Source organism: Pistacia vera, unplaced genomic scaffold (genome assembly GCF_008641045.1).
Source record: "Pistacia vera cultivar Batoury unplaced genomic scaffold, PisVer_v2 Contig46, whole genome shotgun sequence".
NCBI classification, from domain to species: domain Eukaryota; kingdom Viridiplantae; phylum Streptophyta; class Magnoliopsida; order Sapindales; family Anacardiaceae; genus Pistacia; species Pistacia vera.
In genome coordinates, this window is record NW_022196290.1 from 1,656,817 (window position 1) to 1,679,391 (window position 22,575).

General features: G+C 36.2%; 6 protein-coding genes across 7 annotated transcripts; 2 read left to right on the plus strand and 4 right to left on the minus strand.

The window, feature by feature from the left end:
* Positions 1-47: 47 nt before the first annotated feature.
* LOC116144998 (disease resistance protein RGA2-like) lies at positions 48-1,790 on the minus strand. Its single transcript, XM_031430451.1, has 2 exons — positions 209-1,790; positions 48-98 (listed from the first exon to the last, which is right to left on the minus strand). The coding sequence occupies exon 1, from the start codon at positions 1,747-1,749 to the stop codon at positions 226-228; it is 1,524 nt and encodes a 507-aa protein (XP_031286311.1). The 5' UTR covers positions 1,750-1,790; the 3' UTR covers positions 48-98; positions 209-225.
* On the minus strand, positions 1,776-3,066 carry LOC116145074 (disease resistance protein RGA2-like). Its single transcript, XM_031430517.1, has 2 exons — positions 1,873-3,066; positions 1,776-1,787 (listed from the first exon to the last, which is right to left on the minus strand). Exons 1-2 carry the CDS (start codon positions 3,064-3,066, stop codon positions 1,776-1,778), a joined length of 1,206 nt encoding a protein of 401 aa, XP_031286377.1.
* A 367-nt stretch (positions 3,067-3,433) lies between these two features.
* On the minus strand, positions 3,434-5,356 carry LOC116144983 (protein bfr2). The gene is made up of 2 exons (XM_031430438.1): positions 4,903-5,356; positions 3,434-4,099 (listed from the first exon to the last, which is right to left on the minus strand). The coding sequence occupies exons 1-2, from the start codon at positions 5,324-5,326 to the stop codon at positions 3,612-3,614; spliced, it is 912 nt and encodes a 303-aa protein (XP_031286298.1). The 5' UTR covers positions 5,327-5,356; the 3' UTR covers positions 3,434-3,611.
* Positions 5,357-5,673: 317 nt separating this feature from the next.
* Positions 5,674-22,478, plus strand: LOC116144985 (WD-40 repeat-containing protein MSI4-like). Of its 2 annotated transcripts, XM_031430441.1 has the most exons (16): positions 5,674-5,754; positions 17,340-17,438; positions 18,041-18,104; positions 18,566-18,652; positions 18,792-18,854; positions 19,001-19,066; positions 19,199-19,273; positions 19,495-19,570; positions 19,985-20,210; positions 20,374-20,455; positions 20,701-20,774; positions 20,947-21,058; positions 21,149-21,223; positions 21,777-21,856; positions 22,011-22,110; positions 22,199-22,478. In XM_031430441.1, the coding sequence occupies exons 1-16, from the start codon at positions 5,726-5,728 to the stop codon at positions 22,295-22,297; spliced, it is 1,407 nt and encodes a 468-aa protein (XP_031286301.1). In that variant the 5' UTR covers positions 5,674-5,725; the 3' UTR covers positions 22,298-22,478. The 2 variants fall into 2 exon arrangements, with proteins under 2 accessions (XP_031286301.1, XP_031286300.1); XM_031430440.1 differs by lacking the exon at positions 5,674-5,754 and having other exon boundaries at positions 17,300-17,438.
* Positions 5,689-12,408, plus strand: LOC116144986 (WD-40 repeat-containing protein MSI4-like). The gene is made up of 15 exons (XM_031430442.1): positions 5,689-5,853; positions 7,971-8,034; positions 8,496-8,582; positions 8,722-8,784; positions 8,931-8,996; positions 9,129-9,203; positions 9,425-9,500; positions 9,915-10,140; positions 10,304-10,385; positions 10,631-10,704; positions 10,877-10,988; positions 11,079-11,153; positions 11,707-11,786; positions 11,941-12,040; positions 12,129-12,408. Exons 1-15 carry the CDS (start codon positions 5,726-5,728, stop codon positions 12,225-12,227), a joined length of 1,407 nt encoding a protein of 468 aa, XP_031286302.1. The 5' UTR covers positions 5,689-5,725; the 3' UTR covers positions 12,228-12,408.
* Positions 16,392-16,952, minus strand: LOC116144948. The gene has a single exon (XM_031430391.1). It carries the CDS (start codon positions 16,920-16,922, stop codon positions 16,392-16,394), a length of 531 nt encoding a protein of 176 aa, XP_031286251.1. The 5' UTR covers positions 16,923-16,952.
* Positions 22,479-22,575: the final 97 nt, after the last annotated feature.

Sequence of the window (22,575 nt, forward strand, 5' to 3'; positions counted from 1 at the left end):
CACCTAACTACATCTTCTCATCCATTTTATGCATAAAGTAGACATTACCTCACAGATGAACATGCGCTCACTATCTTTTACAATTGAAAGAAAAAGTGCTGTCAACACAGCAAAAGAACCCATTAGAGAAAACAAAAGGTGGAAAAGATGATTGTTGCTTGTTGTAAGAGTAATGAATAAATAAAAAGGTCAAATTAAAAGAAGTTACCTGCATGTCAATGAAGATTAATCATGATGTTTGGAATGTGAAAGATAAGGCATGAATTGATCCTCAACCGTGACATTAGGAATATGAGAGATCTGGGACCAATCTTCTCCTGTCTCCTTTCTGTAACGATTTTGCAGTTTATGGCAGTCATAGATCCGCAACTCTTTCAGCGTTGTTGTCTGAAGGAGGTGGTCTGGCAAATCCTTTAATTTGTTGCAGGATCGAATTGTTAAGGAGCAAAGACATGGCATGATTGCAATATCTATTTCTTCTCGTCTGGCTATCTCATAATCCCATTCTTCCCATTCTTCCGCCATCCAGAAGTCCAGCGATTTCAATTTCGGGAAGGCAATGGCTGATGATGCACCAACACTTTCTATTCCCAAAAATTCATTGCCAACTCTTTTCACACTCCTCATATTCCATATAAAGAGTGACTCAAGAGATGACAACTTTCCCAAAGGAGGCAGATGCTCACAATAAATGCAACGATCCAATCTTAAAATGCTCAGCTTGGTTAAAGCCATCATCCAATTTGGAAACACAGTTTTGCTTTTATAATCATATATCCCCAAACTCTGCAATCCTGTAGGTGGTTGTAACGCTTCAAGAACTAATTCATCACACTTATTCTTCTTCCCATTGAATTTTAGATCCAAACGAACGAGGTTTCTCTTATTCTGAAGTTCTACTTTCTTAGCCCCACTTGCATCTACCACATTTCCCAATCCTCTTATAAAGAAAGACCCTTGAAGATGACTCAGATTTTGCAGACATTCAAGGCTACATTCTTTATTACCATGGCCACCACTGCCCACAACAAATCCCTTTAATGTTCGAAGACAAGTTAATCGCTCAATTCCTCTTGGCATATAACTCAGTGAATGAGTCCGACTGTTCATTAAATGCCGCAAGTTGATTAACTTTCCCATCCCTTGAGGTAGTTTTTGGAGATTACAGCAAGAAGTAATGTCCAAGGTTTGAAGATTAAATAAATCACACAGTGCCTCAGGGAATACCTTCATCTTTGTGTTATTAGACAAGTTCAGGTATCTGAGATGTGTCAGCTTTTTTATTCCTCCTGGAAGCTCTTTCACAGGATTTTTGTGGCAACCAGGAGGCTTACTCAAATCTAACGACCTTAGACATTTGAACTTATCAAATAATTGTGATAAAACAACTCCAGTCATAAAACTACCTCTACACTCAACCATAAGGCTACTTAATTTTCTTCCATTAAAAATGGAAGTAGGAAACAAGCCTTTTTCTTCAAGCATTATCATTGAATGTCGAGCTTTGTCATAAGACTCTAATCTAGACTCTTGAGGGTCACCAACTTCTATAGAAAAACATACATTCTTTGAAAGACGCTGAGCAAACTCATGCACTAGATTGTGCATTTTGCATGCTATTATCCTTCCATCAGAATAATCTTTCCTAAAATCTTGAAAAAATGAGCGCATTGCTAAGCTTTTAAAGTAATTTTCACCAGCTGATTCCAAATCTGTATTTTGATCCGTCAAAAGATAGTTTTGAGCCATCCACAATTTGATCAACCTATCTTTTTCTATCTCATAGCCTTTCGGAAAAATGGCACAATATGAGAAGCATTTTCTCAATGGAGAAGGTAAATCATAGTAGCTCAACAATAAAGGCTTGAAAACCTCTATTTCTTCCTCTTCTAATTCCCATATATCACTATCTAAGACCATTTTCCAATCTGCAACTTTCCTTTTAAAGCACAAGAGACTTCCTAAAATCTTTACAGCAAAAGGAAAACCCCTGCATTTGCCTACAATTTTTCTACCGATATCTTCTAGGTTTTCACGGTCTTCGTAGGTCCTTCTGAAAAAAGCAAGTTGACTAAACAACGACCAACATCCCTCCCTAGACAACACACCTATTGGGAAGATGTTTGAGGTTCCCATAATGTTTGCAAGATTTTCTTTACATCTGGTCACCAGAATCTTACTTCCTTGGGAACCATAGTTAAGAACTTTTAAAAGTTCCCAACTTGTAAAATCTTCAGACCATACATCATCTAAGACAAGAAGGAACTTCTTTCCTTTAACAAAATGACGTATGTGATGCAAAATAGTTTTCAATTCAACTAGAAGTGTTGCAACACCAATAAGAGATTCAAGGATTGCTTTAGCAATCTTAATCTCACTGAACAAGTGTGTGACACATACCCATATTTGTTTCTCGAAATGACTCTTCACGACACTATCATTAAAAACTAATTGAGCAAGAGTTTTCTTTCCAACTCCTTCCATCCCTACTATAGAAATGGTAGAGACGTTTGCTCCTTGACTACTCTCACTCAACAACAAGTTTACTATCATACTCCTCTCCTGATCTCTTCCATGAACCCCTAATACATCAATAAAAGAGGAAGATATATATCTTTCTGGTTCTTTGTGGCCATTCATCACCCTAAAATTCAACCTATTTCTTTCCCAATCAACATCATCTAGTGCTTTATTTATGTTTTCTATCTTCAAAGAAACAGAATAACGTAGAACATGTCTAGAAAGAAAACCAGAAACACGGTTGAGAGGAAATACCTCAGCTTCCTGCATTTGCAATTTTTGCATCCCTGTCTTCCACTTATCCAACACATCTTCTATGTCATAGGATATTTCTCTAAGCTTTTGCAGCTGATCTCTCACAACATGCCCGCGTGTGCTCTCTAGCATCCCTACATCGTTGAGCACTGCTCCAATGGCCTGGAAATTTCTTTCGAGCTTTCGAACATCTTCATCAACGCCTCCAAGTGATGTACACCCTTGGATTATTTGCTGCTGAAGGATTGAAGCCAGTTGCTCAAAGACAGCGGCAACAATTGCATCAGCCATGCTAAAGTTTGAATTGCAAATGGAAATGGAAAGTTGATATGTTTGATGTATTTGTGTTGTGATAATTCTACCTTTCATTTAGTTCTTATATTGAAGGTCATAAACAGCCAAGAGATTCTTCACTTGATGGCTCAAGCAAACTATTGCATTTATGAGTTTGCTTTCATGCCTCTTCAGGTATTGAGTGTTCCCAAAGCAATTCTTATATTCTTTTCTTCATGCATCTTACTTGTTATATTTCAATGATTCTGTAATTCACCAAAAACTATTCTTAATAATACTTTGACCAAAAAATAGATAAAAACATTATGGAAATTATTAACCAAACAGGCTATTAATTAAAAGTAAATACTGAAAATTAGTGCTGGCAAACCAAAGAGTTGTTTTACATAACAGAGAATACATATATATACTTACACGTGTAAACTACGCTAGTTTTTTATGTTTCTGCTTACAAACCACTAAAGAAAGAATTATTATGTTGTAACCATACTGGCATAACTCCAAAAAACTATACTCTACTTCTAATTTCCAAAATCATCTATTTAATCATCATCATCAAATTCTTCCTCTTCCTCTTCTTCATCCGTATCAGTTTCCTGATCTATTTCCATATCTTCATCATCAAGTATAAAGCCCCCCAATGTAGGATCGTCTTCGTCATCAGTCTCATCTCCCTTTGCAGGGGTCGGATTTTTTTGTGCCAAAATTTTGCTATCTTTTGTACCCTGTTGTGCTTTGCCACGGTCCTTTGATCTGGTAGAATATGTTGGTCTCTGAACCTTCTGTACTTTCGTAATTAGCTCTTCATCTTCTTCGCTTTCTCCCATCCAGTCATCTTCATCATCACCATTGTCTTTAGATTTCCCTCTGTTTCTTCTCACACCCCTCTTCTTCCTTTTATCAGAAGCCTCATCGTCTTCATCGCTATCTCTTCTGGGTTCCTCAACAAACCAGTCCCATTTACTTATATCACAGATCCTTCCCTTGGGATACTGATCAAACTCATGCCCAATCGCAAGAAAACCAAACTCTGCATTTCACAGTATATTCTACAGTGAGTATCAAACTCTGTATCACTTGCATATCCAAAATACCAAAATATGATCTTAAAATAGATAATCTGCTTCACTAATATTCAGTCAACAAAACTTCCATTATGCTGGCAAATGCACAAAATAAGAATAGACCACGACAACCGCAGGAAAGTTCATTAAAATGATACAAGGAGATTTCTCTGCAACAAATATGTAGTGAAGGGGTGGTGATCCCAAACCACATATTTGCAAATATCTTTTGTAAAACTAAACAGAAAAGTATATAGAAAAAGGGAAAACCTATGGCTAAATACTGAGATTAGAATGAGAAAAGGAAACATTTAAACGCTCATATCCAAAAGTGCTTCTACAAAACAAATGGAAATCACTTGAAACACTTCTCCCTGGAAATGCATTGTCAAAAAACATATTCTCTTCCTAAAAATTCACGTTTTCAGGACCAAAACAGAAGAAATAAATAAATAAATAAAAATTTAAGTAAATTCTGGATAGTCGGTTCTTCATAAAAGCACTTTTTTGGGAGAAAGCATCACCTGAAATACTTTCTACAAATGCACCTCTAAAACACCACAAAAACAAATCCTTCTTAAGCAAGCAAATGAGCTTCCAAAAATTCACTCCCAAAACAATTACCTCTAAGCACCATGATCAAAACAACCCAAAACAAATAATAGAATCAAAACAACCCAAAACAAATAATAGCCAAAAAAAAAAAAAAAATCCTTCAAAAGACATTTAAATGTTCTAAAATTTTACAAAACAACCCTAAAATTCATACCTTTAACAGGGTCAACATTTGACACATCAACACTGTCCAAATTCAAACTCAACTCACTTGACTCGGTGTTATCATCCTTCTCTTCCCCTTCAAACTCATTCCTATTTACAGCAAACCAAACCGGCCTTTCACTTTGACCGCCAAAACAAACCCAATCACCGGCCGCAACGTCACCCTTCTCCAACCTCCTAAAAATCTCGACTTTCCCGCTCTTTCCGCTCCGAACCCAGATGGGGTTCTTCCCTATCACTTCGAAACTAGCTCTGGGCCCCGTTTCAGTCTCGCCGGAGTCTTTCAGTGAAAACACCACGTGACGGCGAGAGACTGTACGGTCTCTGGTGTTGAACCCTGAACCTCTTCCAAACACAGTCTTAGAATTGGGTTTTATTGAGATTTTTGAACCGTCTTCACCGGAGATTTCCATCTATAAAAATTGAAGAAAAAGGGAAATGGTTTCAGAGCTTCAGCTTTCTCGGTTTCCATTTTTTAAATCAAACGGTATTTATCGTGGCTGAGTCTTCAATCTGTGAAGAAACGCAGCGTTTTGTTTCCTTGCTAACGACGCCGTTTTTATCTTTCCAGAAATAATTTCTTTCAAAAAAATATTACTGAAAAAGAACAACAGTACTGTAGTGCAAAAAGGCGTCCTGTCTTGTGGGGGTCCGCTGTCTTCACCACACACTCTCTTGTCTTGTCTTCTTCTACCCAGTTCAGCTCTCATTTACTTCACATTTTAACTCTCTTTCCTCTGCCCCTCGGTCCCTCCCAAACACACAGAAGCGGCGGGAAAACGAAAGAAAAAGACAAGAAAATCGAAGAGAAAATGAAAGAAAGAATGAAAGGAATGGAAAGATCTGTAGATGAAAGATACACTCAATGGAAGAGTTTAGTTCCCGTCCTCTACGATTGGCTTGCCAATCACAACCTCGTTTGGCCCTCCCTCTCTTGCCGGTCCGTACAGTTTCTCTGTTTCTCACTCACACTGTATTTTTCTTGTTTTCTGTTTTTTTTTTTTTTTTTTTTTTCCTTTTTGGTGGAAAGTTGTTCTGAGCGTGTTGGGCTTTTGCTTTCGATCTTCATGGTTGTTTTTAATGGAAATTTAGTGTTGGAGGAGAACAAAGTTTGCTTTTTTAGGGTTTATTGACCCTTTTTTTCTAATGTGGGTGTTTGGAATTTTGGAGAAAAAAGAAAAGGATGTCTGTACACACTCTTTCTCTTTTTTTCTTTTTGGCAGAAAGCTCTTCTAAGTGTGTTGTGTTTTTGGTTTTGATCTTCTTGGCTGTTTTTTTATGGATATTTAGTAGTGGAGGAGAAGAAAGTTTGCTCTTTTTAGCTTTCTTGACTCATTTTTCTCGGGTGAGTGTTTGGATTTTGGAGGAAAATGTGAAGAGTGTGTGATGATTCTAAAATGTATACTTGTTTTACGCTTCTCTTATGTGGGGCTACTAGCTCTTCTGCATGTGTTGTGTTTTTGCTTTTGATCTTCATGGCAACTTTTGATGAAAATACAACGTAGGAGGAGAAGAAAGTTTACTTTTTTAGGGTTTTTGGCCCTTTTGGAGGGTGTTTGAAGTTCTGGAGGAAAGAATGTGTGATTATGTTGGAACGTGTGCAGGTTATGGCACTAGCTTTTTCTAGTTTGTCTGTTTGGTTTTTCGGACAAGTAAGGGAAAAAGAAGGAAAAGAAAATTTTATATTTTGTCAGGATTATGTTCTTGCTGGTCTGTTCACTCACACACACACACACTCTTTCTCTCTCCCTCTCTCTCTCTCTCGTTTTCTTTCTTCACCAAGCTCTGCTGCTTTTGATTTTCATGGCTGCTGTTTATGATTAGGAGGAGAAAAAAGGACACTTTTTAGAACTTTTTGTTCCTTTTCTTTAATGGTTTTTTGAAATGTGGAGATAAAGGGAAGAATGTCTGGTAATGCTGGAATGTATCTTGTATACCTGTTTATGCACATAGATTTTTTTCTGTTTTTGTTTTTTTGGGGTTTTAATGTTATAGTTTTTGTTTATAGTTAGTTAAGTGAAACTGGGGGCTTTTTTGGTGTCCAAGGCTGTAGTTTGCTTCCACAGGGTCTGGGTTTGATTCCTCGTTGATGCCTTCTCGGAGAAGAGCTGTTCATTTCTGGTTTATCCAAAAGAAAAAGTGAGGTTTGGTTAAGTGGCTAGCTTTTCCTAGGTATCCTGTTTGGTTGCGAAAATTGAGGGACAAAAGGACAATAGAATTTTATATTTGTATGCAGTATGTTAAGAATTATGTTCTTTTGGGTTTAGATAGAATGACAAAAAGTCTCCTAACCATGCTAAATGTCAGAGTTTGGCTTGGTGTTTTCTTTTTTTTTTCCCACTCTTTTATTGTTTTTATAAAGAAAAACGCTCTTTAATTCTTAGTTAATGATATGTTTGGTTGATGAGAAAATGTTGGAGAGAAAAAGAATATGAAATGTATAATTCTAATGTCCTTTTCTGGGAAAAAAAAAATACAAACAATTTTTCGCTCACTGCGACCTCTTTTGTGCTCCTCACTCACTTTGCCCCTTTGTCATTTTTGCTGTTTTATTTTTCATTTTTGCCTCTTTACTACGGATAGGTATTTTATGTATTTTGTATGTTCTAGTGTGGTTTTTGTCAGATTTAAACCTCTGGTTGTTTGAAGATGAAATTTAAAAGAAGAAAAATTGCAAAAGTTTATTTTATATTTATGTTTAACTGCTAAAAACTTAGAAATATTAGGTAATGAAGCAGGGTTGCATAGAAGTAGTTGTTCTCTTTAACTACTAAAACTTTAGTATTAAATAATATTAAATATTTGAACTTTTGGCTTATATTTTCATAAATTTTCTTAGTAACTGTATGGTGTATATTGACGGAAAGAAAGGAGACGCATGTTGAAGATAGTTTCTCTTATAAATATCATTTAGCCATACCTTAATTGATTATTGCATGTGTATATATTTGTGTGTATGCATTTGTTGTTGGTGCAATGAAAATGCTTGACACTCTTTTTAGTCAAAGTTCAATCTTCAAGTGAATATCTAATCATTCTGTAAATTTCTATTAATAGATGGGGTCCACAACTTGAACAAGCTACCTACAAGAATCGTCAGCGTCTTTACCTTTCTGAACAGGCAAGTGACTCTTGTTGAAAAGCACTTCACTGTACTTCTGTTTATTTTTAAGTTACTTGATGTCTTCCTCTGATTAGGATTTATACTGTCAATGAAAAGAACCCGGCAGAAATTTTGTTTAGTATAGTTAATATCTTGTCCTCTTTGGAAACTGGTGGCTTTCAGATTTAGATGTGCATAAAGCCAACTCTAGTTGCAAAGAGTTGGAAATTTGGTGCTCTTATGAGGCTCAGCAACAATATGTGTCATGCTGGTAGACAATCTGAAATTTTCACATTACTGAGCTCAGCACTGATTTTAGCCAATGTTTGTGTTCTTTGGCATTGTAATCCCTGCCTTATTATCTAGATGGCATAATTTATATATATGTGTCTTGTTTTTTTATTTGCACAGCTTTCATCATTTTCTGTTGTGGGTTATTGATTATTCCTCTTGTTTTGTTTTCGTTTTTTTGTACCTAGACCGATGGCAGTGTTCCAAATACACTTGTAATAGCAAACTGTGAGATTGTTAAACCTAGGGTTGCAGCTGCGGAGCACATAGCCCAGGTGATGTTTTTGTAAATAACCACTGCTAATCTTTTTCCGTTTTGTTCCCCCACTTCATCATTTTATTCACTGTTTGATTGCATTGGCTTTGCTTGGTATATTGAGTACTTATTGTATCTTTCCTCTCTTGATCTTACAGTTCAATGAAGAAGCACGTTCTCCATTTGTGAAGAAGTATAAAACAATTATTCATCCCGGCGAGGTATCTACCACCTTTTCTTTTTCGTTTTCTGGTCTTTCTGGCTGTATGAGTTCTCATGGGTAATTTGTTGACTTTAATGTGAAGTATGATTTAGTATTTTAGCTTTCAAGAGAAGCTTTTTAGCATCTACAGTTATAATTTCGCAGGTGAACAGAATCAGGGAACTCCCACAAAACAGCAAAATAGTAGCCACGCACACTGATAGTCCTGATGTAAGCAGCCATCTCATGTGTTACTTGAAGAGAATCAAGTGTCTTAAGGCTTAGAATTATATTATTCTATTTGAATTTGAGGTTTATAAATTGATGAAGCTAAATGTAAATTGAGTTTGATTTTCAAAATAGGTACTCATTTGGGATGTTGAGGCTCAGCCCAATCGTCATGCTGTCCTGGGAGCTACAGAGTCTCGTCCTGATCTGGTGCACTATTGTTAATTAATAATTTTTATCATCACCATTGTTTATTTGCAATTATGATTTTATATTTAATTAAGTGTTTAGCTGGTATTTGGCCATTTAGAATTTAAAAAAGTGTACATATGCATAGACATAAGAGACAGTTCAGCTGCTTCCACAGTATTGTTATTGATTCTCCTCTTTCCAAATAGGGCCTTGCTAACCTAGAGTATGTCATCTTGCAGATATTGACTGGGCACCATGATAATGCTGAATTTGCTCTTGCTATGAGTCCAACTGAGCCCTTTGTGCTTTCTGGAGGTTCTTTCTTTCTTATTTCTTGAGGTTTCTGTTTATTGTGTGGTTTAATCATTAAGGCTTCATTTGGTACACTCTTCCAAATATTATTCTGGTTTTCCCAATAAAGTTAAAACTCAAAAATGCATTTGCTTCAATATTCTCAAAATCTTATTCTATTTTATTCATCTCACAAAACATTAATAATTACCTTTCTCGTAAACATAACCCAATTTTACTTTTTTCAAAATATTATTCTAAAAAGTATAAGAATAATGAATCAAACGGACCCTAAATTTGCCAGCAGTTAAGGAATATTAGTTGCATTATTTTTTGGTATTTTATCTGGTAAGGTTGGTTGTCAATATTTTAGGACTCTGTATTTCTGTGGAATTTCTTGCCAAATTATCTTTTTGATTGAGGTGATTTTTAAGACAGGTAAGGACAAGTCAGTTGTTTTATGGAGCATTCAAGATTATGTATCAACTTTGGCGGCAGAACCAGCTTCCACAAAGTCTCCAGGATCTGCTGGTGCCAATACTAAAAGCGCTACTAAGAGTGGTGGGAGTAATGATAAACCCACTGAGAGCCCCTCTATTGGGCCACGGGGCATCTTCCTAGGGCATGAGGATACTGTTGAAGATGTTCAGTTCTGCCCATCAAGGTAACTGACATGATCTAGTAAAAAATGCATGGGTTATGTGTTAAGTTTTTTATTCTGAGTGATCTACTGAAATTGCCACTGAAGATATTCTGTGATATTCTGTGAAGCAGTAAAGAAGCCCTCCACATTTCCTGAATCTTTCCTGTATATTCTGTATTTGTAGTGCACAGGAGTTCTGCAGTGTTGGCGATGATTCATGCCTTGTACTATGGGATGCCAGAACTGGCTCTTCTCCAGCAGTGAAGGTTATTGTTGTGTGCTGCATATTTATCTGTTTTGTTTCAGTTTTCTGCTCTGTTTTGATATTTTTCTTGCTGAGATTTAAAGTATCTTTTGTATGATTTCATCATTTGGAGAAGGCATCTATGAAGAAGAATTGATGTCTTGAGGACCCAAACTAGCGGTCCTTGCTAGGGAATTAAGATTGCTTTTCTGCCATAGTTTTAAATTTGACTTTGGTCGGCTTTTGCTTTTTCTGTTGTAAGGGCAGGTTGAAAAAGCTCATAATGCTGATATTCATTGTGTTGATTGGAATCCTCATGATGTAAATCTAATTCTGACAGGGTAAGAAATCTGAGACGTTCTTTCTATTCTTGTATCTCTTTTGTGACACTGTAATTAACAGAATATATGATGAATTTTCTACCATTTTGTTTTGCATTGAAAATTTCTTCAACTTTCTGAATAAATAATTTCATTTTCAGTTGTTTTTTTATGCCCTTTGCTTTTACTGTAGATCTGCTGATAACACAGTTCACATGTTTGACCGTCGAAACCTCACTTCCGGTGGAGTTGGGACTCCTGTTCATGTATTTGAGGGTCACAGTGCTGCTGTCCTTTGTGTGCAGGTAGCTCCTGTTGCTTTCTCGTTACATCTTTAGGAATGTAATCCATTCTTTTTCTTCTCATGCTAACAATATATATGCATTTGTTTCCAGTGGTCACCAGACAAGTCATCTGTCTTTGGCAGTTCAGCAGAGGATGGAATTTTGAACATCTGGGATCATGAGAAGGTGTGGACAAACATTTATAGAAACGGCATACAGATTGGACAGTAAAACTGGAAAACTAACTAGACTAAGCGAAAAGGGTTGCTGTAATAATAATAAATATGGAGGAGAAATTGAGAGTTAGAATGTGATGAGAAGTGCAAAGTTTTTATTACTAAGATCTTAATATATTACATGGTGCTTTAACAACATTTTGGAAGCTTCAAGTGACAAGTGATAGAAGTCTGAATTAGCATATTATCAATGTTGCTCGTGTCCTTTGTCGGATTCCAGTCATGAGTGAGCTGACTTTGGACTGAGGTTATGTCATTCATTTAAGTGTGAATAAGCATAATATTGCAGCTTTCTTCTAATTTACAAGATTTAGATTACAGTTTTGACATTCAAGCATGTTATGAATTTTGAGACGGCAATTGGACCATCGTTGGTGTTTCGCAATCATCTTTTTGTACATTATTCATGTGTGTGTGTGTCATGTTTCTGGAGTTCCTTTCTAGGTCTCCGACACTTTCTATGAACTCCAGCAACTAATGTGGTGGCTTTACTTGTTTCTCAGATTGGTAAAAAGCAAGACTCTGTTGGATCGAGAATGCCAAATTCTCCACCAGGCTTATTCTTTCGACATGCTGGACACAGGTATGGAGCTTTATATTTCTCGATATGTTTTAGATTTTGGGATAGGCCAGAGATACCATCTCATCCACACTTGCACTTGCCCGAATTCGGTTTGGTCATGACCATAACATTCATCATTATCTCATACAATAAACAATTTTCACATATAAATCAGGGACAAGGTTGTCGACTTCCATTGGAACACATCTGATCCATGGACCCTCGTCAGTGTGTCCGATGATTGTGAAAGTACAGGAGGAGGTGGCACTCTTCAGGTAACAAATTTTATCTCAAATTTTTATCAAAAACAACTCAAAGTCGGTCTTCATTCTTTTGACTGGTGCTACTATCGTTGCGCTGCAGATATGGCGGATGATCGATTTGATCTACCGGCCGGAGGAGGAGGTTTTGGCTGAGCTGGATAAGTTCAAATCCCACATTCTCAGTTGTGAAAAAAATTAAGTTTCCCCATCACTTATGGCATAACTTGTGTTTGACTTAAAAAAGTATTGTAATTGTTAGGATCTCTCTTGTGGACTTGAAAATGTTTCATCATGTTCTTGTACTCTTCTTCAACCTTTAGATTCTAGACACTTGCAAATGGTAAAACTTTTAGTCAATATAAAAATATGATGGGTTTGAAGGTTGAATGCTTACATTAGAAGGTTGAATGCTTACATTAGAAGGATGAATTAAAGTATTTGTATTAAGGTATGTTAAGTATGTGTTCAAAGTCTACAAATTCCCTTTTTGGTGGAAAGTTGTTCTGAGCGTGTTGGGCTTTTGCTTTCGATCTTCATGGTTGTTTTTAATGGAAATTTAGTGTTGGAGGAGAACAAAGTTTGCTTTTTTAGGGTTTATTGACCCTTTTTTTCTAATGTGGGTGTTTGGAATTTTGGAGAAAAAAGAAAGGATGTCTGTACACCACTCTTTCTCTTTTTTTCTTTTTGGCAGAAAGCCTTCTAAGTGTTTGTTTTTGGTTTTGATCTTCTTGGCTGTTTTTTTATGGATATTTAGTAGTGGACGAAGAAGAAAGTTTGCTCTTTTTAGCTTTCTTGACTCATTTTTCTCGGGTGATGTGTTTGGATTTTGGAGGAAAATGTGAAGGTGTGTGATGATTCTAAAATGTATACTTGTTTTACGCTTCTCTTATGTGGGGCTACTACTCTTCTGCATGTGTTGTGTTTTTGCTTTTGATCTTCATGCAACTTTTGATGAAAATACAACGTAGGGGAGAAGAAAGTTTACTTTTAGGGTTTTTGGCCCTTTTGGAGGGTGTTTGAAGTTCTGGAGGAAAGAATGTGTGATTATGTTGGAACGGTGCAGGTTATGGCACTAGCTTTTTCTAGTTTGTCTGTTTGGTTTTTCGGACAAGTAAGGGAAAAGAAGGAAAAAAATTTTATATTTGTCAGATTATGTTTCTTGCTGGTCTGTTCACTCACACACACACACCTCTTTCTCTCTCCCCTCTCTCTCTCTCTCGTTTTCTTTCTTCACCAAGCTCTGCCGCTTTTGATTTTCATGCTGCTGTTTATGATTAGGAGGAGAAAAAAACACTTTTTAGAACTTTTTGTTCCTTTTCTTTAATGGTTTTTGAAGTGGAGATAAGGGAAGATGTTCTGGTAATGCTGGAATGTATCTGTATACCTGTTTATGCACATAATTTTTTCTGTTTTTGTTTTTTTGGGGTTTTAATGTTATAGTTTTTGTTTATAGTTAGTTAAGTGAACTGGGGGCTTTTTTGTGTCCAAGGCTGTAGTTTGCTTCCACAGGGTCTGGGTTTGATTCCTCGTTGATGCTTCTCGGAGAAGAGCTGTTCATTTCTGGTTTATCCAAAGAAAAAGTGAGGTTTGGTTAATTGGCTAGCTTTTCCTAGGTATCCTGTTTGGTTGCGAAAATTGAGGGACAAGGACAATAGAATTTTATATTTGTGCAGTATGTTAAGAATTATGTTCTTTTGGGTTTAGATAGAATGACAAAAAGTCTCCTACCATGCTAAATGTCAGAGTTTGGCTTGTGTTTTTCTTTTTTTTTTTCCACTCTTTTATTGTTTTTATAAAGAAAAAGCTCTTTAATTCTTAGTTAATGATATGTTTGTTGAGAGAAAATGTTGGAGAGAAAAAGAATATGAAATGTATAATTCATGTCCTTTTCTGGGAAAAAAATACAAACAATTTTTCGCTCACTGCGACCTCTTTGTGCTCCTCACTCACTTTGCCCCTTTTCTTTTTTGCTGTTTTTTTTTCATTTTTGCCTCTTTACTACGGATAGGTATTTTATGTATTTTGTATTTTCTAGTGTGGTTTTTGTCAGATTTAACCTCTGGTGTTTGAAGAGGAAATTTAAAAGAAGAAAAATTGCAAAAGTTTATTTTAATTTATGTTTAACTGCTAAAAACTTAGAATATTAGGTAATGAAGCAGGTTGCATAGTAGTTGTCTCTTTAACTACTAAAACTTAGTATTAAATAATATTAAATATTTGAACTTTTGGCTTATATTTTCATAAATTTTCTTAGTAACTGTATGGTGTATATTGACGGAAAGAAAGGAACGCATGTTGAAGATAGTTTCTCTTATAAATATCATTTGCCATACCTTAATTGATTATTGTTGTTATATTTGTGTGTATATTTGTTGTTGGTGCATATGAAATGCTTGACACTCTTTTAGTCAAAGTTCAACTTCAAGTGAATATCTAATCATTCTGTAAATTTCATTAATAGATGGCCCCACTTGAACAAGCTACCTACAAGATCGTCAGCGTCTTACCTTTCTGAACAGGCAAGTGACTCTTGTTGAAAAGCACTTCACTGTACTTCTGTTTATTTTTAAGTTACTTGATTCTTCCTCGATTAGGATTTATACTGTCAATGAAAGAACCGGCAGAAATTTTGTTTAGTATAGAATATCTTGTCCTCTTTGGAAATGGTGGCTTTCAGATTTAGATGTGCATAAAGCCAACTCTAGTTGCAAAGAGTTGGAAATTTGGTGCTCTTATGAGGCTCAGCAAAAATGTGTCATGCTGGTAGACAATCTGAAATTTTCACATTACTGAGCTCAGCACTGATTTAGCCATGTTTGTGTTCTTTGGCATTGTATCCCTGCCTTATTATCTGATGGCATAATTTATATATATGTGTCTTGTTTTTTATTGCACAGCTTTCATCATTTTCTGTTGTGGTTATTGATTATTCCTCTTGTTTTGTTTTCGTTTTTTTGTACCTAGACCGATGGCAGTGTTCCAAATACACTTGTAATAGCAAACGTGAGATTGTTAAACCTAGGGTTGCAGCTGCGGAGCACATAGCCCAGGTGATGTTTTTGTAAATAACCACTGCTAATCTTTTTCCGTTTTGTTCCCCCACTTCATCATTTTATTCACTGTTTATTGCATTGGCTTTGCTTGGTATATTAGTACTTATTGTATCTTCCTCTCTTGTCTACAGTTCATATGAGGCACGTTCTCCATTTGTGAAGAAGTATAAAACATTCATCCCGGCGAGGTATCTACCACCTTTCTTTTTTCGTTTTCTGGTCTTTCTGGCTGTATGAGTTCTCATGGGTAATTTGTTGACTTTAATGTGAAGTATGATTTAGTATTTTAGCTTTCAAGAGAACCTTTTTAGCATCTACAGTTATAATTTCGCAGGTGACAGAATCAGGAACTCCCACAAAACAGCAAAATAGTGCCACGCACACTGATAGTCCTGATGTAAGCATCCATCTCATGTGTTACTTGAAGAGAATCAAGTGTCTTAAGGTTAGAATATATTATTCTATTTGAATTTGAGGTTTATAAATTGATGAAGCTAATAAATTGAGTTTGATTTTCAAAATAGGTACTCATTTGGGATGTTGAGGCTCACCCAATCGTCATGCTGTCCTGGGAGCTACAGAGTCTCGTCCTGATCTGGGCACTATTGTTAATAATAATTTTTATCATCACCATTGTTTATTTGCAATTATGATTTTATATTAATTAAGTGTTTAGCTGGTATTTGGCCATTTAGAATTTAAAAAAGTGTACATGCATAGACAAAAGAACAGTTCAGCTGTTCCACAGTATTGTATTGATTCTCCTCTTTCCAAATAGGGCCTTGCTAACCTAGATATGTCATCTTGCAGATATTGACTGGGCACCTGATAATGCTGAATTTGCTCTTGCTATGAGTCCAACTGAGCCCTTTGTGCTTTCTGGAGGTTCTTTCTTTCTTATTTCTTGAGGTTTCTGTTTATTGTGTGGTTTAATCATTAAGGCTTCATTTGGTACACTCTTCCAAATATTATTCTGGTTTTCCCATAAAGTTAACACTCAAAAATGCATTTGCTTCAATATTCTCAAAATCTTATTCTATTTTATTCATCTCACAAAACATTAATAATTACCTTTCTCATAACATAACCCAATTTTACTTTTTTCAAAATATTATTCTAAAAAGTATAGAATAATGAATCAAACGACCCTAAATTTGCCAGCAGTTAAGGAATATTAGTTGCATTATTTTTTGGTATTTTATCTGGTAAGGTTGGTTGTCAATATTTAGGACTCTGTATTTCTGTGGAATTTCTTGCCAAATTATCTTTTTGATTGAGGTGATTTTTAACAGGTAAGCAAGTCAGTTGTTTTATGGAGCATTCAAGATTATGTTCAACTTTGGCGGCAGAACCAGCTTCCACAAGTCTCCAGGATCTGCTGGTGCCAATACTAAAAGCGCTACTAAGAGTGGTGGGAGTATGATAAACCCAATATTTGACACATCAACACTGTCCAAATTCAAACTCAACTCACTTGACTCGGTGTTATCATCCTTCTCTTCCCCTTCAAACTCATTCCTATTTACAGCAAACCAAACCGGCCTTTCACTTTGACCGCCAAAACAAACCCAATCACCGGCCGCAACGTCACCCTTCTCCAACCTCCTAAAAATCTCGACTTTCCCGCTCTTTCCGCTCCGAACCCAGATGGGGTTCTTCCCTATCACTTCGAAACTAGCTCTGGGCCCCGTTTCAGTCTCGCCGGAGTCTTTCAGTGAAAACACCACGTGACGGCGAGAGACTGTACGGTCTCTGGTGTTGAACCCTGAACCTCTTCCAAACACAGTCTTAGAATTGGGTTTTATTGAGATTTTTGAACCGTCTTCACCGGAGATTTCCATCTATAAAAATTGAAGAAAAAGGGAAATGGTTTCAGAGCTTCAGCTTTCTCGGTTTCCATTTTTTAAATCAAACGGTATTTATCGTGGCTGAGTTTTCAATCTGTGAAGAAACGCAGCGTTTTGTTTCCTTGCTAACGACGCCGTTTTTATCTTTCCAGAAATAATTTCTTTCAAAAAAATATTACTGAAAAAGAACAACAGTACTGTAGTGCAAAAAGGCGTCCTGTCTTGTGGGGGTCCGCTGTCTTCACCACACACTCTCTTGTCTTGTCTTCTTCTACCCAGTTCAGCTCTCATTTACTTCACATTTTAACTCTCTTTCTTCTGCCCCTCGGTCCCTCCCAAACACACAGAAGCGGCGGGAAAACGAAAGAAAATCGAAGAGAAAATGAAAGAAAGAATGAAAGGAATGGAAAGATCTGTAGATGAAAGATACACTCAATGGAAGAGTTTAGTTCCCGTCCTCTACGATTGGCTTGCCAATCACAACCTCGTTTGGCCCTCCCTCTCTTGCCGGTCCGTACAGTTTCTCTGTTTCTCACTCACACTGTATTTTTCTTGTTTTCTGTTTTTTTTTTTTTTTTNTTGCCCCTTTGTCATTTTTGCTGTTTTATTTTTCATTTTTGCCTCTTTACTACGGATAGGTATTTTATGTATTTTGTATGTTCTAGTGTGGTTTTTGTCAGATTTAAACCTCTGGTTGTTTGAAGATGAAATTTAAAAGAAGAAAAATTGCAAAAGTTTATTTTATATTTATGTTTAACTGCTAAAAACTTAGAAATATTAGGTAATGAAGCAGGGTTGCATAGAAGTAGTTGTTCTCTTTAACTACTAAAACTTTAGTATTAAATAATATTAAATATTTGAACTTTTGGCTTATATTTTCATAAATTTTCTTAGTAACTGTATGGTGTATATTGACGGAAAGAAAGGAGACGCATGTTGAAGATAGTTTCTCTTATAAATATCATTTAGCCATACCTTAATTGATTATTGCATGTGTATATATTTGTGTGTATGCATTTGTTGTTGGTGCAATGAAAATGCTTGACACTCTTTTTAGTCAAAGTTCAATCTTCAAGTGAATATCTAATCATTCTGTAAATTTCTATTAATAGATGGGGTCCACAACTTGAACAAGCTACCTACAAGAATCGTCAGCGTCTTTACCTTTCTGAACAGGCAAGTGACTCTTGTTGAAAAGCACTTCACTGTACTTCTGTTTATTTTTAAGTTACTTGATGTCTTCCTCTGATTAGGATTTATACTGTCAATGAAAAGAACCCGGCAGAAATTTTGTTTAGTATAGTTAATATCTTGTCCTCTTTGGAAACTGGTGGCTTTCAGATTTAGATGTGCATAAAGCCAACTCTAGTTGCAAAGAGTTGGAAATTTGGTGCTCTTATGAGGCTCAGCAACAATATGTGTCATGCTGGTAGACAATCTGAAATTTTCACATTACTGAGCTCAGCACTGATTTTAGCCAATGTTTGTGTTCTTTGGCATTGTAATCCCTGCCTTATTATCTAGATGGCATAATTTATATATATGTGTCTTGTTTTTTTATTTGCACAGCTTTCATCATTTTCTGTTGTGGGTTATTGATTATTCCTCTTGTTTTGTTTTCGTTTTTTTGTACCTAGACCGATGGCAGTGTTCCAAATACACTTGTAATAGCAAACTGTGAGATTGTTAAACCTAGGGTTGCAGCTGCGGAGCACATAGCCCAGGTGATGTTTTTGTAAATAACCACTGCTAATCTTTTTCCGTTTTGTTCCCCCACTTCATCATTTTATTCACTGTTTGATTGCATTGGCTTTGCTTGGTATATTGAGTACTTATTGTATCTTTCCTCTCTTGATCTTACAGTTCAATGAAGAAGCACGTTCTCCATTTGTGAAGAAGTATAAAACAATTATTCATCCCGGCGAGGTATCTACCACCTTTTCTTTTTCGTTTTCTGGTCTTTCTGGCTGTATGAGTTCTCATGGGTAATTTGTTGACTTTAATGTGAAGTATGATTTAGTATTTTAGCTTTCAAGAGAAGCTTTTTAGCATCTACAGTTATAATTTCGCAGGTGAACAGAATCAGGGAACTCCCACAAAACAGCAAAATAGTAGCCACGCACACTGATAGTCCTGATGTAAGCAGCCATCTCATGTGTTACTTGAAGAGAATCAAGTGTCTTAAGGCTTAGAATTATATTATTCTATTTGAATTTGAGGTTTATAAATTGATGAAGCTAAATGTAAATTGAGTTTGATTTTCAAAATAGGTACTCATTTGGGATGTTGAGGCTCAGCCCAATCGTCATGCTGTCCTGGGAGCTACAGAGTCTCGTCCTGATCTGGTGCACTATTGTTAATTAATAATTTTTATCATCACCATTGTTTATTTGCAATTATGATTTTATATTTAATTAAGTGTTTAGCTGGTATTTGGCCATTTAGAATTTAAAAAAGTGTACATATGCATAGACATAAGAGACAGTTCAGCTGCTTCCACAGTATTGTTATTGATTCTCCTCTTTCCAAATAGGGCCTTGCTAACCTAGAGTATGTCATCTTGCAGATATTGACTGGGCACCATGATAATGCTGAATTTGCTCTTGCTATGAGTCCAACTGAGCCCTTTGTGCTTTCTGGAGGTTCTTTCTTTCTTATTTCTTGAGGTTTCTGTTTATTGTGTGGTTTAATCATTAAGGCTTCATTTGGTACACTCTTCCAAATATTATTCTGGTTTTCCCAATAAAGTTAACACTCAAAAATGCATTTGCTTCAATATTCTCAAAATCTTATTCTATTTTATTCATCTCACAAAACATTAATAATTACCTTTCTCATAATCATAACCCAATTTTACTTTTTTCAAAATATTATTCTAAAAAGTATAAGAATAATGAATCAAACGGACCCTAAATTTGCCAGCAGTTAAGGAATATTAGTTGCATTATTTTTTGGTATTTTATCTGGTAAGGTTGGTTGTCAATATTTTAGGACTCTGTATTTCTGTGGAATTTCTTGCCAAATTATCTTTTTGATTGAGGTGATTTTTAAGACAGGTAAGGACAAGTCAGTTGTTTTATGGAGCATTCAAGATTATGTCTCAACTTTGGCGGCAGAACCAGCTTCCACAAAGTCTCCAGGATCTGCTGGTGCCAATACTAAAAGCGCTACTAAGAGTGGTGGGAGTAATGATAAACCCACTGAGAGCCCCTCTATTGGGCCACGGGGTATCTTCCTAGGGCATGAGGATACTGTTGAAGATGTTCAGTTCTGCCCATCAAGGTAACTGACATGATCTAGTTAAAAATGCATGGGTTATGTGTTAAGTTTTTTATTCTGAGTGATCTACTGAAATTGCCACTGAAGATATTCTGTGATATTCTGTGAAGCAGTAAAGAAGCCCTCCACATTTCCTGAATCTTTCCTGTATATTCTGTATTTGTAGTGCACAGGAGTTCTGCAGTGTTGGCGATGATTCATGCCTTGTACTATGGGATGCCAGAACTGGCTCTTCTCCAGCAGTGAAGGTTATTGTTGTGTGCTGCATATTTATCTGTTTTGTTTCAGTTTTCTGCTCTGTTTTGATATTTTTCTTGCTGAGATTTAAAGTATCTTTTGTATGATTTCATCATTTGGAGAAGGCATCTATGAAGAAGAATTGATGTCTTGAGGACCCAAACTAGCGGTCCTTGCTAGGGAATTAAGATTGCTTTTCTGCCATAGTTTTAAATTTGACTTTGGTCGGCTTTTGCTTTTTCTGTTGTAAGGGCAGGTTGAAAAAGCTCATAATGCTGATATTCATTGTGTTGATTGGAATCCTCATGATGTAAATCTAATTCTGACAGGGTAAGAAATCTGAGACGTTCTTTCTATTCTTGTATCTCTTTTGTGACACTGTAATTAACAGAATATATGATGAATTTTCTACCATTTTGTTTTGCATTGAAAATTTCTTCAACTTTCTGAATAAATAATTTCATTTTCAGTTGTTTTTTTATGCCCTTTGCTTTTACTGTAGATCTGCTGATAACACAGTTCACATGTTTGACCGTCGAAACCTCACTTCCGGTGGAGTTGGGACTCCTGTTCATGTATTTGAGGGTCACAGTGCTGCTGTCCTTTGTGTGCAGGTAGCTCCTGTTGCTTTCTCGTTACATCTTTAGGAATGTAATCCATTCTTTTTCTTCTCATGCTAACAATATATATGCATTTGTTTCCAGTGGTCACCAGACAAGTCATCTGTCTTTGGCAGTTCAGCAGAGGATGGAATTTTGAACATCTGGGATCATGAGAAGGTGTGGACAAACATTTATAGAAACGGCATACAGATTGGACAGTAAAACTGGAAAACTAACTAGACTAAGCGAAAAGGGTTGCTGTAATAATAATAAATATGGAGGAGAAATTGAGAGTTAGAATGTGATGAGAAGTGCAAAGTTTTTATTACTAAGATCTTAATATATTACATGGTGCTTTAACAACATTTTGGAAGCTTCAAGTGACAAGTGATAGAAGTCTGAATTAGCATATTATCAATGTTGCTCGTGTCCTTTGTCGGATTCCAGTCATGAGTGAGCTGACTTTGGACTGAGGTTATGTCATTCATTTAAGTGTGAATTAGCATAATATTGCAGCTTTCTTCTAATTTACAAGATTTAGATTACAGTTTTGACATTCAAGCATGTTATGAATTTTGAGACGGCAATTGGACCATCGTTGGTGTTTTGCAATCATCTTTTTGTACATTATTCATGTGTGTGTGTGTCATGTTTCTGGAGTTCCTTTCTAGGTCTCCGACACTTTCTATGAACTCCAGCAACTAATGTGGTGGCTTTACTTGTTTCTCAGATTGGTAAAAAGCAAGACTCTGTTGGATCGAGAATGCCAAATTCTCCACCAGGCTTATTCTTTCGACATGCTGGACACAGGTATGGAGCTTTATATTTCTCGATATGTTTTAGATTTTGGGATAGGCCAGAGATACCATCTCATCCACACTTGCACTTGCCCGAATTCGGTTTGGTCATGACCATAACATTCATCATTATCTCATACAATAAACAATTTTCACATATAAATCAGGGACAAGGTTGTCGACTTCCATTGGAACACATCTGATCCATGGACCCTCGTCAGTGTGTCCGATGATTGTGAAAGTACAGGAGGAGGTGGCACTCTTCAGGTAACAAATTTTATCTCAAATTTTTATCAAAAACAACTCAAAGTCGGTCTTCATTCTTTTGACTGGTGCTACTATCGTTGCGCTGCAGATATGGCGGATGATCGATTTGATCTACCGGCCGGAGGAGGAGGTTTTGGCTGAGCTGGATAAGTTCAAATCCCACATTCTCAGTTGTGAAAAAAATTAAGTTTCCCCATCACTTATGGCATAACTTGTGTTTGACTTAAAAAAGTATTGTAATTGTTAGGATCTCTCTTGTGGACTTGAAAATGTTTCATCATGTTCTTGTACTCTTCTTCAACCTTTAGATTCTAGACACTTGCAAATGGTAAAACTTTTAGTCAATATAAAAATATGATGGGTTTGAAGGTTGAATGCTTACATTAGAAGGTTGAATGCTTACATTAGAAGGATGAATTAAAGTATTTGTATTAAGGTATGTTAAGTATGTGTTCAAAGTCTACA

Excerpts from the sequence above, each read along its gene's own strand:
- LOC116144998 (XM_031430451.1), bottom strand. The coding sequence starts at position 1,749 with ATGGCTCAAAACTATCTTTTGACGGATCAAAATACAGATTTGGAATCA.
- LOC116145074 (XM_031430517.1), bottom strand. The coding sequence starts at position 3,066 with ATGGCTGATGCAATTGTTGCCGCTGTCTTTGAGCAACTGGCTTCAATC.
- LOC116144983 (XM_031430438.1), bottom strand. The coding sequence starts at position 5,326 with ATGGAAATCTCCGGTGAAGACGGTTCAAAAATCTCAATAAAACCCAAT. Across the intron at positions 4,100-4,902 it reads AAATGTTGACCCTGTTAAAG|AGTTTGGTTTTCTTGCGATT; the intron begins GTATGAATTTTA and ends TGTGAAATGCAG.
- LOC116144985 (XM_031430441.1), top strand. The coding sequence starts at position 5,726 with ATGAAAGAAAGAATGAAAGGAATGGAAAG. Across the intron at positions 20,211-20,373 it reads GTTCAGTTCTGCCCATCAAG|TGCACAGGAGTTCTGCAGTG; the intron begins GTAACTGACATG and ends CTGTATTTGTAG. Across the intron at positions 21,857-22,010 it reads TTTCGACATGCTGGACACAG|GGACAAGGTTGTCGACTTCC; the intron begins GTATGGAGCTTT and ends CATATAAATCAG.
- LOC116144986 (XM_031430442.1), top strand. The coding sequence starts at position 5,726 with ATGAAAGAAAGAATGAAAGGAATGGAAAGATCTGTAGATGAAAGATAC. Across the intron at positions 8,785-8,930 it reads CAATTATTCATCCCGGCGAG|GTGAACAGAATCAGGGAACT; the intron begins GTATCTACCACC and ends ATAATTTCGCAG. Across the intron at positions 11,787-11,940 it reads TTTCGACATGCTGGACACAG|GGACAAGGTTGTCGACTTCC; the intron begins GTATGGAGCTTT and ends CATATAAATCAG.
- LOC116144948 (XM_031430391.1), bottom strand. The coding sequence starts at position 16,922 with ATGGAAATCTCCGGTGAAGACGGTTCAAAAATCTCAATAAAACCCAAT.